Raw genomic sequence first — 14860 nt, 5'->3', positions numbered from 1 at the left:
ACATCAGACAACAAACGATTCTTTTAATATGAAAAGCATTTGATATAGCAAACCATAATTTATGTTTTTCACTTACAATCTTTTCAGCCGCATTTGTGTTTATAGGAGTTCCATCTTTTCGGGTACGAGACTTAACCCATATTTTAAGTCTTGTCACTTGAGATGGGTCATCAGAACTGTTTTTCTATGGAAACATTGTATGTCAATATACCAATTGAAAATGAAACAACGAGAAGAAAGAATACGTACCATGTCTTCTGCTAGTCTAACCATTCCCTTCCGACTACAAGTGTGAGGTATCTGTTTGCGTCTTCTCTCCTTGTAGCTATCACTCACAGCCTATCATAACTTCTGATTGTTAATATGTTATGTACTTTGAAAACATATTTTACTCAACTCAAAATACATACCTTGAATTCTTGGCTTGTTTTCAACTTCACAAATTTGCGCCACTCAACCGGAGGAACATTTTTTGGTCTGAGCTTCATCCTTTGTTGGTTATTATCGGATTCATTGATTTGGGTGACAAGACGTGACTTCGATGATCTCCACAACGCTCCCATCTGCTTAAGCACTGCATCCCTATGGTAGTCTTCATCAATTTTAAACCTTGCCTGCACTCACGTTGAAAATAACTCAGTAATCTATCTCTAGTTGCATATCTAGATGTTCTCATAGTATAGAAATTTTTACCTGCACAGATTTCCAGAGAACTGTCTTCACTTCTTCAGAGAGTTTTTTCCAACCTTCAACTGTGACAGGAACGTGCTCCCTAACCAATGGACCTAGATACGAAGACAACTTCACTGAACCTTCACCATACGCTTCTCCCAAGGCATTGAAATCAACATGAACTCTGGAATTTGGGTCTTTGGCTAGGTCTTTCATTCTTGTCGGTCCACGCTTCCTCTTACGGTTGGTTCTAACTTCAGTCTCTTCATTAGTAGATAATTCAACTTCACCTTCAGGCTCTTCTGTCTGTTGTTGTTCATCGTTTCTCTGTTCATGGTTTTGCTGTTCTGGATCAACTTCAGCTCCTGCCTGCTCTTGAACACCTTCAGCTCCTGCCTGCTCTTGAACACCTTCATCTTGAACACCTTCAGCTCCTGCATGCTCTTGAACAACATCATCTTGGTCTACCCCTTCACCAGGTAAAGTACAGATAAACTCAACTTCTGTATCTTCTTGTACTACTTTCTTTCTTGCCTTACTGACTTTTTTCTTTTTTCCACGTCTCATCTCAATTTACCTGCATCAAATTTTGAGCAGGAAAAAGTTAACTCTAAACAAAACAACAACCAAGCACACACAGAAGCAAACAAGCAAAAAACAAGCACAGACAGAAGCAAAGAAACACAAAACAAACACATAAAGTAAGGATACGTTTCAAACATATATTCCTTCACAATCTGTTCTGACTTCGTAGGCTTCATCATTGTCGACTTCCATGTCAATATTTGTAGGCAGTGGACCAATCTCAGCATTTCCCTCTTGAATATCTTCTTTACTATATCTTCTTGAAGGACCTCTCATTACAATATACCAATTAGAAGTCTCATTTTCCCTTGAGTAAAAGACTTGCTTCGCCTGAGAAGCCATAATGTAAGGATCACTTGTGAAAGAGGCTTGACTATGATTCATGTTAACAAGTGTAAACCCATCTTCAATCTTCACTCCATTACCCTTTACAGCCCAATGACACCGAAACAGAGGAACATAGAAGACATTATAGTCTATCAGAATGATGTCAGTTACTCTGCCGTAGTAGGAAACCCAATCAACCACATGTGCTGTATCTTTCGCACTAGATCTACAAACTGCTGTAGCCTCATAGTAAACCCCAGAATTCTGACTTTTTCTATCAACTGATGCGGTGTGAAACCTCTGACCGTTAACTATATAGCCCGTATATGACTTAGCTGAAGAACGTGGACCATAGGCTAGCCACTTGAGTGTTTCGTCATGTTCTTTAGAATCAAGAGGCACCTACAAAAGTTAAGACTAGTAAAACACCTATATCATATTATCAAAACCAGATAACAAATCATGTACCTGTTCTTTTAGCCATGAAGCAAAATTCTTAGTATGCATACTCCATAAGATGGATGCATCTCTCCTACATCTGTCATCTGAGTCTTGTAAATACTGGAGATGCTCACTGGACAGAGAATGTGCATATTAGAAATAAATATCAAAACGAATAAAGACAATATAAATATAAAGAATAGGATTCTTACTCTACAAAAGGTTCGACGAGAGCAAGGTTTTGGATGATAGCAAGGTGTGCTATTTTCTTCTCCATTTCAGTGAGTGTAACTGATGTGCCAGCTGATATTGGACGACCCTCTAAGATAGAGCTGTTCTCATAGTCCATGTTTCTCTCTACTTTATCTTGTACATTTGTTGACTTCCTGAGAAAATCACTGCAAAACTTCATACATTCCTCGGCAAGATAAGACTCAGCAATGCACCCTTCTGGTCTAGCAGGATTTCTAACAAAGTCTTTGAGGACTTTCATGTACCTGAAAATGTGTCTATGTCGATTAGCAGATTAAAATGGCTATAAAAGAAAATTAGAGGAAAATATCTACAGCAGTCATGAAGACATTACCTTTCAAATGGGTACATCCATCTAAAATGGACAGGTCCACCAAGCCGGGCCTCCCTTCCTAGATGCACAGTCAGATGGACCATGATATCGAAGAAACTTGGAGGAAAATATCTTTCAAACAAGCAAAGCGTCTCTACAATCTCCGCTTCCATAACCAGAAGCTGCTCTCTATCAATAACTCTCTGGCACAACAGATTGAAGAATGCGCATAACCTTGAAATGGCAAGTCTCGGTCCTTTAGGTAACAGCCCTTTCAATGCAATGGGAAGAAGTTGCTGCATTAACACATGATAGTCATGTGATTTCAGCCCTGTGACTTTACAGTCATCTAACGAAACACCTCTAGATATGTTGGAACAATATCCATCTGGCCCTTTGAAGTCAAAAAGCCTCCTGCAAAATATCTTCTTCTCTGTCTTAGACAAAGACCACGGGGCTGGAGGAAGATATGTTCGTTTTCCATGTATGCGAGGGTGCAAATCCTGCCTTATACCAAGATCCTCAAGATCTTTACGAGCCGGAAGACCGTCCTTGGATTTCCCACAGTGCAACAATGTCGAAACTAGACTAGCAGCCACATTTCTCTCTACATGCATAACATCTAAGTTGTGCCTCACCGGGAGTTCCTAATCATATCAGAAACAGTACATAAAGTCAAATTTAGACATAACATATTCAAAATGTAAAACTACATAAGGTAGCATGAAAGAGATATCTTACCGCCCAATAAGGTAGCTTGAAAAAGATAGATCTTTTCTTCCATCTAGATAACTCATCCTCATCTATTTCCACTTCTTCCTCTTCCTCCTCATCTTCCTCTTCCTCTTCCTCTTCATCTAAATCCGTACAGACCATCTTTTTTCTCTTACTCCCAGAATGTTTAACATTGCCAAAGTCATTCTTGAAATTTCTGAGATTTTGTGAAATTTCAAGGCCGGTTAAAATTCTCCCCCTTCTCCTTTGCTCAGCTTTTCCATCAAACCACTTCTTCTTTCCCCGAAAAGTATGAGCTGGTGGCAGACCTTTTCTGTGGCACATATACACATGTTTTCTGCTGTACTTGAGCCACATACTGTCTGTGTTTTTCCCACATAAAGGACACCCCATTTTTCCCTTCACTTTGCAGCCTGCAAGATTCCCATAAGCTGGGAAGTCACTGATCGTCCAAAGCAACATTGCCTTCAGTGTGAAAGTTGATCGAGTAAACGCGTCGTACACTAACTCTCCACTGCTCCACAAATGGTTTAGATCTTCAATGAGAGGCTCTAAGTAGACATCTATACTGTTACCGGGCTGTTGTGGACCAGGAATCAACAGTGAAAGCATTATGTTCTCCTTCTTCATACATAAATCAGGTGGCAAGTTGTAGTTGACTAACAATACCGGCCAACAGCTGTACATAGAATTCTTCATGTTGAATGGATTAAATCCGTCTGTTGAAAGTCCAAGCCTCATGTTCCTTTCTTCAGCGGCAAAGACAGGGTATTTCGCATTCATCTGATCCCATGTGACTGAATCAACAGGGTGTCGAAGTTTCCCATCAGTGCTTTTGTTGCTGAAGTGCCACCTTAGATCCTTAGCCATTTCTTCAGACCGGAACATTCTCTTCAACCGTGGAATTATTGGAAAGTAGCGTAATACTTTCTGTGGGACTCCTTTCTTCTTCTCACCAGTATGGATATTACTCTTCCATCTCGATGCCTTGCATTTTGGACAGTACTCAAGCTTCTTCAACTTCTTTCTGAATAGGCAGCAGTCATTCACACAAGCATGGATCTTCTCGTAACCCATATCAAATGATTTCAAAAATTTCTTAACCTCGTACAGTGAAATGTGCAGCACATTCTCCTCTGGTAACATTTCCGGCAACGTCTCTAGCAGTTCATTGAAGCTCTTGTCAGACCATCCATTCTGAGTCTTCAATCTAAATAATGACACTATTGCAGATAACTTGCTGTGGTTCGCACATGTAGGATACAAAGGTGTTTCAGCTTCAGCTAGCTTCGCCAAAAATTCATCTTCTTTCTTGTCCTCTCCCTCTGCTATCTCAAAGACATCCCCCGTACCAGCTAAAGCTTCATCAGAACACTCAGCGGCTCTGTATAAACCAATGATCTCATCATTCCATTGACTTGCCCTTCTTTCATATGCAACCACTGAGCTCAACTCTCCATGCAGATACCAATCAGTGCGCTTCTTATAAGCCTCCTCCATTCCTCTAGTAACAAGATGAGCAACTACCACACTTCCGCAATGACGATCTATGTTACGACAGTCAATGCAGCCACTTCCTCCTGAAGCTGCAGCCACTTCCCGTACAAACTTAGTAGCTCCTCTCTCATAAGCAGGATCGACTCTTCGGTGACATGAACAAAAATTCACAAGCTCAGTGACTAAACACATACTGAAACATAACATATATGATAAAATTCATTACCTGCTCAGATGAACCCAGTCTTTATCCATCATCTATGTTCTAAAACCTACATTCAAACCTTTAGTAACATAGAGAACCATTCAAAGTAACAAATAATGTAAATCGAAATCGATAAAATCATGAATCAAGTTAAATGTTGTCAAGAATATAATAAAGGAAATCTAAGCAAAGAACGTAGAGCAGGAACGCAAATCAAACAGGAAAGAAAGAAAAGACGAAATCGAAGCAAGCAGAAAACATCTCTTCCATTTGAGATAACAAATCAACAGAGATGTCGCAATCTCAATCTTCGATACCTTCGCAATCGACAATAATGGATGTGGGGAGCTCAATTACGGTTCTGGATTAGCGGATTAGGGTTTTAGTGATGGAGATTGTGGTCTAATTTTTTTAGGGTTAGTAGAGAAAGAGGGGAAACTGAGAAAAAGAGAAAGGTATTTCGCGAGTGGAGAGAGGAAAAATAATCAGATTAGTCTTTTTTTCACTAAGTGTGCCGCGGTAAAGCTAATTTTAGGTTCCCGCTTAGTGAAACTCTACCATAGCGTTTAATTAACCCTATTATATAATAAGCAAATTTTAGACTCATCTATGATAGCAGTTCAGTAAAACGTGCTATAGTCATGTGCTATCAATGAAGACTTTTTTTGTAGTGAAAGCAGCCCCCTTAAAACCCTCCTTAGCTTTTTGGGTTTTTGATCGGTTTGGTAGGAGCGTTCGACTTATTCCGGATGTCATGTCACGTAGGTACAAATCTTTGTCTTCTCGTAAACTTTTTGTTTATAGTTTTATCGGGTTTGGTATGAATGGGCAGATGCCCACAACACTTCAGACGATTAAACAGATTTGTGAAGATAACATCACGTTGATATTTTTGCAATAATTAAAGTTGTGAAATGTTTACAGTTATGATACGTTGGAAAATAAGGCAGCTGCATCATGGACTAGGGTGTGGGTAAATGACAACGATAAAAAAAAACAACGAGTCAGTGTCTGGAGTTTCTACGATGGCCACATGGCTACATTTAATAGTAATATCTTGTAGAAAATTTACGTCTTCAACTTTTATTTGTTTTTATACAATTGGCAGATTAGGTATATAATGCATATGTACGCCAAAATATTAAGCCTTTTTACTCATAAAAAGTAATTATAATACTATTTTTGGCTGACTTAAAAAGCACAATAATTTCATTAATTTGAAAACGGCGAATAATTTGTTGTTTGTCGGGTGACTCATTCCGAATAATATTTTTCATGTGTTAATAAAAAGAATACAAAGTGAAGATGGAATTAATATGTATATGAGATCGTAAAGAAAATATAGACTACCAAATAAGATTTGGGACTTTACGAAGATTACTATGGATATGGTTTCCACAACACGTAACTTGCGTGTTATTAATTATACCCCATAGTTCATCCTATTTAAATCTAAAAGAAATAACAACTCCAACTACAAGATCGAAATTGAATTATATCAAAATAGGAAATTGACAACCCTTTATTATGCTGGACTTTACTAGCGAATCAATAATGATGAGTAGTATTAATGGTTATGATTTAATAGATTTCAAACTGTCACAATCAGTTGAAGTTGTAAAGCAAAAATAATGTTAGCCGATCCAAAATGCTTTTACTTTTAGCATGAAAGAAAGCAATGGAAAAAATAATAACTAATTTAAATAAATTAGCAGAATAGTTTTCTGGAATTCTATACACGGAATTATTGTAAACACATTTGCAAATACCTGATTTTCTGTATTTTTTTAAAAATATCAAATAATTTCTCACACTGTCATTATAATTTTTCAAATCCAGGTATTATATAAGTAAATAAAAACCCAAGTTGGAAAAAGATCTACAATATATGAATCCTATCTGCAAAAGCATAGTGTGGGTGTGATTTATTGGTTGCCGACAAAGAAAATGTGTTAGCTGCAACCCACCTGCGATCGAACTTCCAACAAATACCATTTATTTTCTTCACATTTTCGGTTCTAATTCTTACCATACTACACATGTGATATATAATGGGGCGGATCCAAGATTATACGTAGACCGGGGTACATGACAATTATACACCTATGGGTATGACTGATAGCGGTTGTTGGCATTTTGCAACAATCACTCAAACTGTTTTAAACTGTACTAAACTGCTTCAAACCACTTTAAACCTCATAAATTCAAAAGTTGGTTCCAACTAGCGTTTGCGGTTGTGGGAGAATAAATTTTTTTTCTTTAAAAAAATATAAATAAAAAAAGAGAAAATTGAATAAATTTTTTAAATTGGAATTATAAAAATACTAAAATATATCTATTATATTTTAATTAATATCATAAATTTTTAAAATGAAATTCTATAATTTTAAAAAATTTAAAACTATAACTTTCTAAATATATTTTTTATATTTATTATAATATTATGATTTTTGATATTTTTATAATTATATAAAATGTAAATATAATTAATTTATTATTTAATTGATGTTGCATTTGGTAGTTAAGCAGTCATAAATATCCCGGAAACGTACAAATTTCTAACCGCAAAACCAATCGTACAAATCTCGTAAAACCGCTAGAAACCGCAGTCACTCGCAACCGCAGCTGCTGCGTTTTAACCAGTCAGACCCTATATCTAGTGTTCTAATTGGGGTTCTCCTTATGTCTTATACTCCCTCTGTTTCAAAATAGATGATGTTTTGGAGAGTTTAAAATGTTTCAAAATACTTGATGTTTTGATATTTTTATATTAGTTTTAGTTTTACAGAAAACTGTGTCACCAATGATGTTTTATAGTGGGTTTTGTGATTGGCTGAATTAGTTTTACTTTATATTTTTAATGTTACTTTTTAGGAAAAAAAGTATGTCTTAATTCTTGTGCATTCATCTAAAACATCAAGTATTTTGAAACAGAAGGAGTACTAATTACTACAGAAAATAAAAAGAAAAGAGATGGGTGACCCCATACCCTTGGCTTTGAGTCCGCCACTCGATATATATAATATTATGCATTTAACAATATATCTAATTCGCATCATACTCTTAAGCAAATTCCGATAAATCACGATAGATGATTCAGTTTACAAACATAGAGTATAGTTTGATCTCTATTCATTACTTGTGCAACGACAGGCCTTCTAAAACTCTTAAAGGAACAACATATTCAATATTTTGACACTCCAATGCGACACATCCTTTGAAAATCAACCATTAATTAATTAGACTAACTCAATACAATCGACGGGAACAAAACAACTTTGTAAAAAGAAAATACTACTCCATAAAATTACTAAATAAGCAAGTGAAGAAAAAGGGGGAAACGTGAATGTGGTGACGTAGACGTAAAAGATGTGACGTACAAAAGGTGCCACGTTAGACATGCCAAACTCGTGCTTTTAAAATTCACGAAGACGATTTTGATTGGAAGGTCAGATTGCGTTGACTGATGGTTCACAAACGCGGACAAGTGAGTCACGAGGACACTTTACACGAAGCTCCTACTCGTACATTTTTTTTAGAAAGGACCTACTCGTACATTGTTGTAACTTTGTTTATTAATAATATTGAATAATAATAATTAGTATTATTATTATCTGGAGTATTTGACAAGTCAATTTCAGAAGAAGAAAAAAAGCTTCAAAATATTAAAGAAATCAGAATAATCGTGGTGATTAGTTGACCAACGAATATGAATCCATTAATAAAAAAAATATCGACTGGAACTTTCGTGATTGCTTTTACCACAAAAAAAAAAGGACTTTCGTGATTGCTTGTGATATTTTTCCTTTTAAGCTGAAAGAAGTTTTTTCCTAGCAATGTTAATTCTCTAAGACCTTTTCACTAATTAGAGGATAGAGCATTTGATGTAATTAATATTGTATGATTCTATTCAGGTGTGTCGTAATTATAAGTTACAGTAACTGCATCTATTAGAATACTTTTTCTTCTTCTAAAATATAGTTTGTAAAAAGGATGAATTTATGTTTTTTGTTTTAACTAAGCTTATGATGAATATATTTTGCTTCTAGAATTGTATATATAGTTTGTTGATATTTTGTAATGTGTGCATGATAGTCTTTAGAAGCCACCAACGAAACATATAGGGTAAATAAAAGATTAGTTATTAAGTTGTAATTTCTACACGTTGGAATATTAATGTAAACGCGATAGAGTATGTACAACCTTTGGCTGTATATTATGTGTGTGTTAGTGTGTACATGCTTTTTCGTTCTAAATTTTTATTAAAACTAATACATCAGATATGAATCATGTGTGTAAACCCAAATCTTATACGCACATATTCTCTTTATTATATTGAGCGACTAGCCAGTGCTATAGGCTCTTTAATATGAACAGAAATTCCCTTGGTTGTTCGAAAGTCTTAAATGAAAATGACATTCCCATTTTTGGTGTGTGAGAGCAGTGTCTATTATGGTGTTTGTTTATACGTACTGTATAAATATAGTGGCGACCATATGAACAACTGTTAGGATTTTTACAGCTTGATTGTTGTTTGTAATCGGTGTTAAGTTATAGTGCTCATACATTTAGTTTCGAAAAAAAAAGTTATAGTGCTCATCATGACGCTTACCTGATTGTTAACATATTTAATTTTTGATCAAATGTAAAAGTGTACTTAAATTTTCTGCATCGGAATACACAGGTATTTTCCTAGAGAAAATTAAATAATACTATAAGTTATCAAAGGTCAAAGAGCTGAAATTTAGCGTCCGACGGTTCACGAACGACGAAAACATTAGGATCAAGATATTGTTTATTGTTAATTAAATAGTCTAATGAGAGATGCAGAAAACGACAACAAGAAACAATCTAAGGTTACCTCTTTGTACCAAGAAACGTTTTATGGTTATGATTTAAAATATATTCCAAGAAAATACATATTTTCTGCGATTTATAAATTCGACACGAACTTGATACGGCATAAATTATATTGTTAAAATAAAAGGACATTATGGATTACATTGGAGCGCATTATAGGGCAATCAGATATATTAACTTCGGATGTTTATAAATTTTGGGTAAATACTTTGAGTATCTTATTCCTATCTTTGATAAAAATATGTAATATTATCTCCATTCCCGAAAGTAAAATTTTCTAAAGATTTAACGCTTATTAAAAATATAATAAATATTTACAGTTTAATTTATCATTTATTTTTTTATACACTTGTCAATTACTCTCCACCAATTAAATTTAATCAATTCAAATATTTGTAATTAATATTTTTTCAAAAGTATACAAAATACCTTAAAAATATAGAAAATATATCTTTGTGACACAATAAAAAAATCTAGAAAATCTTACTTTCGAGAATGGAGTGACTATTATCTTTTATGACGCACTAAATAAATGTATCCACAAAATTCCGTACTATAAATTGATTGGAAAGTGTTGTAGGAACTTTACACAACCATTTTTATATTTTAAACACTTTTATGAAACAATCATGATTTAGTTTTTAAATATGTATCTAGAACAAAAAAAAATAGAAAATGAAATATACTAGATCTGGAAATCAGTTTTTATAAAACTTTTATGTGTGTTTTGATATCTTTAAAAATAAGGCACAACGATTTAAAGTTAAAATCATAGTCAAAATATCTACAGCCTAAATATTAAAGCAAATAACCTAGAACTACAACACTAACCAATAATATTAAGAAAAGACAATGGGCCTCTGGTCGACATAGAATCAGATCTATCGCACGACATAATCAAGACGTTCATGATTAGGTCACATATAATTTTGATATGTCGTCTAGTAAAGCTAGCGATGGTATTACGTAGTGAACGAGAGCTTGTATTCGAGTCTGACGTTTGCCTTTTCCAATCATTTGATTCCATCAGACTAATTAGAGGTTTTCCCTAGAATTGTCTTTATAAAATTAATTTAAAATGGTTGAAATATATGGATTTTGGAACTCATAATTTCTGTACATTAGAGTTTTACTTTTGGGCAACTGTATTTTTGGTCAACAAATTTGCTGAATTATTAATTTACTTTCTTTTGACGAATATTGACAATCATTTTAATAACCCTAAATCAAGATAAGTATAAGTTATACCTACTAGCTCTCCAACAACCGGTCGAGCATGATATTATGCAACTAAATATGTAAGTGTGAACATATATGATTTTGTGTTATACACGTGAACACGTGTGACGCATAAAAGTTGAGATTCTTGCGGGATATTAGGGTAAGAAATAATTATACAACTCGAGAATCGCGTGGTGGTCATATCTTAGTTCTAATGAGACTTTAAAAAAAATGCGATCTTTGGTACTAAATCATGACTCTTTTTTGCTTAAAATAAATCATGATTTTGTTTTTGTAAATTTAGAAACTACTGTACAACTTAAATGCTTTTGATCGTCTATATAAAATAGTCAGGTATGCCCACTCTTGGAAGCGTTTGGATTTGAATTTAGTTTTTTTTTTAACTGATTGAATGTAGGTTTTCAATAAAACAAATCTTTACGTTTAAGATATTGAAACTGATTGAATTTTTTGTCAAAAAAAAACTAATTGAAATTATATTCGGTTTCCTTATTACAAAAAAAAAACAAAAAAAAATGTTCGTTTTAAAAGAAAAATCGGTTCTGCTTGATTTTAGTTTACTACAATTTATTCTGAAAATAAAGTGGGACAATATATTTCCTACATGGTTTTATCTCCCAATCAAGTTTGTAGCACGAGTTATTTAGGACTTTATGTAGGGCTGGACATAATATCATACTCGAAATATTTACCTGAACCGATCTGAAAAATAGGATACTTGATCTGGTCGGATCCTGTCTAAATATCCGAATGAGACCATTTTTCAAAACCGAAAAAACCAAAACTAAACCTGATCCGTACCGAGAACCGAACATGTATCAAAAAATATCCAAACATATAAATATTTATATAAAGTATTATTTTTAAATTATATTTATAATAGTATTAATATCTAAATTAAAATTATAAACCAAATATATTAGTTATTATTTGCAGATGAAATAGATATTTTGGATAAATATACTCAAATAATTTTATATTCATGGTTACTTTCAGACAAAAAAACTATTCAAACTACATAAACTGAATATTTTGTAGTTTTTAAGTTATTTAGGATAAGTTTGAGTATTTTAGATATAAAATACCCGAGTCGAATGGAGAAGTTTGGTTACTTTGGTTATCTGAACCCACCCGGATCCGACTCGAACCCATCCTAGTTCTTTTGTAATATCCGATTGGGATCATTTTTCAAAATCCAAAAAACCAATATCCAAATGGATAGTATCCTTTTACAAATGTCCAGCCCTACTTTATGGTAATAATTGCTTGAGCCGAATCATGGATCTACGGTCTACCAAGTGAACTAGAGGAGTAACATGGAGAAAGTAAATGAAGAGTAAACTAAGACTACAAAAATAAAGTAAACTATAGTCTTAAATAAAATAAAATAAAAAGTAAAATAAATAAAATAATAATTGCTTTTGGTTTGAGTAGTGGAAAACCTGCAGTACTAGAACTAGAAGAATGCGGGATCCTTATAATTTTTATAGATTTGAGAAAATGACCAAAAGGATATTTTTAGTCGTACCAAGTATAATGAAAAATCAGATATTAACATTTACTGGATAATATACTATATAATTGATAAATAACAATCTTAATGTTCTATTATGTAAGATATTTAGAATTTTTATGATCTATATATTTCAAATTCAACATAAATGTATATTTATTTAAAATACCTCAGTATACTCTGCAGTATTTTGATTGCTTAAAATGAAATATTTATAATTTCTTAATTTCCACGTTTTTAACCAAAGTATCGAGATTCGAGACTAATACTTGATTTCAATACTAAATACAGTATTTTATTGGATCACAATAGTCTATAAAAACCACTAATGGTTCGATTAAGTAATGCATATTTTGAGGATATATCTTGAGATTTGCGATCTTTTTTAATATATTTCCATACGTACTCTACTGTAAATTTTTATCGTAAGCGGAACATCTTCTTTTCTTTTAGAAGCGGAACTTTATCGTTAAAGAATTTTTTTTTTAATCTTTCTTGAACTCGAACAAAGCATACGAATAATAGTTTTGAGTTCAATACTACATAGTACTATTATACTATATCAACTAGTTAGAGTGATACACTAACAGCTACATATTTAACATATCTTCTTATAAATTTCAAGTACACTTGTTAATTAATTCCATGTATATATCCGGTTGTTGAATCATTAGGGATAGTAACCGCAATCCATGCAATACTGTCCCTAGTTAATCATGAATCGATTAAAAGATAGCCCATGTGATTGTCTATCGAATAATCTTATCCTTCGGCATTGCCATATCTTTTAACATTTTAAGTTTAGTGATCTTAAATATTGTTTTTAGTATACGCGAACCAAAATATGATATATGCATGCATGCTATTACTAATTTACTATAAGCCTTATAGTATGGCATGAATTATGTATAATTTAAAAGCAAATCACACATCATTGACAATTAAACCTATGATATGCTTCCGTATGAAGATTTTTTTGGTACAATAAAAGATTTTCAAGCATCATGAATTAATATGAAACCTACCTACTTGGCGACAAAAACCTACCTAATTTCGGCGGTCTACTCAACGTACAACTTTCGTAGTTGACCGTACCGGTGCGACCAAAGAAAATCACCAATTGATAAGTAAACCGATCTTGGTATAACCATGCTGGGAGACTGGCTGTGTCTGGTTAAGAACCGGTACAAGTACAACGAACGAGCTGGCTTTCTTCGTTGTTATTTATGTTACCAGGCCACAATCTCCGGTGAATCAGTTCATCTTCCCGATCTGGTGATATCCTAATATCCTCCTAACATCATGTCTCCGAAGGGTTCTAATATTGAGAATCATAAACGTAACTGGGCCCAATATAAAAGTGGGCCTTCAGATTGAAGATAAGCTTATGATGATATAATCAGAAACTCCTTGTGAAAAGAGAGAATTACAGAGCAGACATAAAACTATGTTTTTTTTTGGTCTGTGATGTTATCTTCTGGACCATCTCCATTGGAGGGATTCTTAATTTTGAATATCTAATCTAAAAAGGTTAATTGAATAGGCATCTCAAAACTGTGAGATATATACTTTCAGATATCATTAGATGTGTATGTCACCATTTTAAGATACTCATTCAATTAATTCTTATCTTTTTAATACTAGATACTTTAGTTAAAAACCTCTCCAATGAAAGTCTTCTTATATGATACTTTTGCATATTAAATACCCGACTTATATATAATCCATATTCTACTCTATATTTCATTTTTATAATAAAAGGTAGACAACTGAATTGATTTTCATTATAAAAAAATTTCAAATTTATCATATATATATATATATGTGTGGTTTCATTATCCTCAGCTAAACCAGATTTATCACGGTACTGAGTTTTGCTAATATTGTGACAATTCTGTGTGCGTAATTTATAAAGATCACTAGGCGCAGGCTCCTCGACATACACAATTAAATTAGCTTAACACAACTTTGTACTAGGACAAAGAAGGGATATATAATAGTACTAATTAAGTGTGGCCAGAGATCAATCTCGCATGTGTAGTGGTCACGAGCTAACTACGACTGGGTCACTTTGTTTTTTTTAATAGTTAAAAAAGGTACTTGAGCTGTTATCTCCGTCAAGGCACATTACACAAATCTTATTCATCGATTGTACGTGGTCCACCACCATTCGAGCTATTACTCAGAATATCTCTATGTTTTACAAAACCATTTGTTC

General features: G+C 33.6%; 1 protein-coding gene across 1 annotated transcript; it reads right to left on the bottom strand.

Moving 5' to 3' along the window:
* Window positions 1-1386: 1386 nt before the first annotated feature.
* LOC125576975 lies at window positions 1387-6060 on the bottom strand. The gene is made up of 5 exons (XM_048737540.1): window positions 3332-6060; window positions 2612-3237; window positions 2238-2522; window positions 2053-2158; window positions 1387-1986 (listed from the first exon to the last, which is right to left on the bottom strand). Exons 1-5 carry the CDS (start codon window positions 5027-5029, stop codon window positions 1387-1389), a joined length of 3315 nt encoding a protein of 1104 aa, XP_048593497.1. The 5' UTR covers window positions 5030-6060.
* Window positions 6061-14860: the final 8800 nt, after the last annotated feature.

The sequence above is a fragment of the Brassica napus genome, chromosome A8 (genome assembly GCF_020379485.1).
Source record: "Brassica napus cultivar Da-Ae chromosome A8, Da-Ae, whole genome shotgun sequence".
NCBI lineage: Eukaryota > Viridiplantae > Streptophyta > Magnoliopsida > Brassicales > Brassicaceae > Brassica > Brassica napus.
This window is presented reverse-complemented; position numbering and strand designations above follow the sequence as displayed.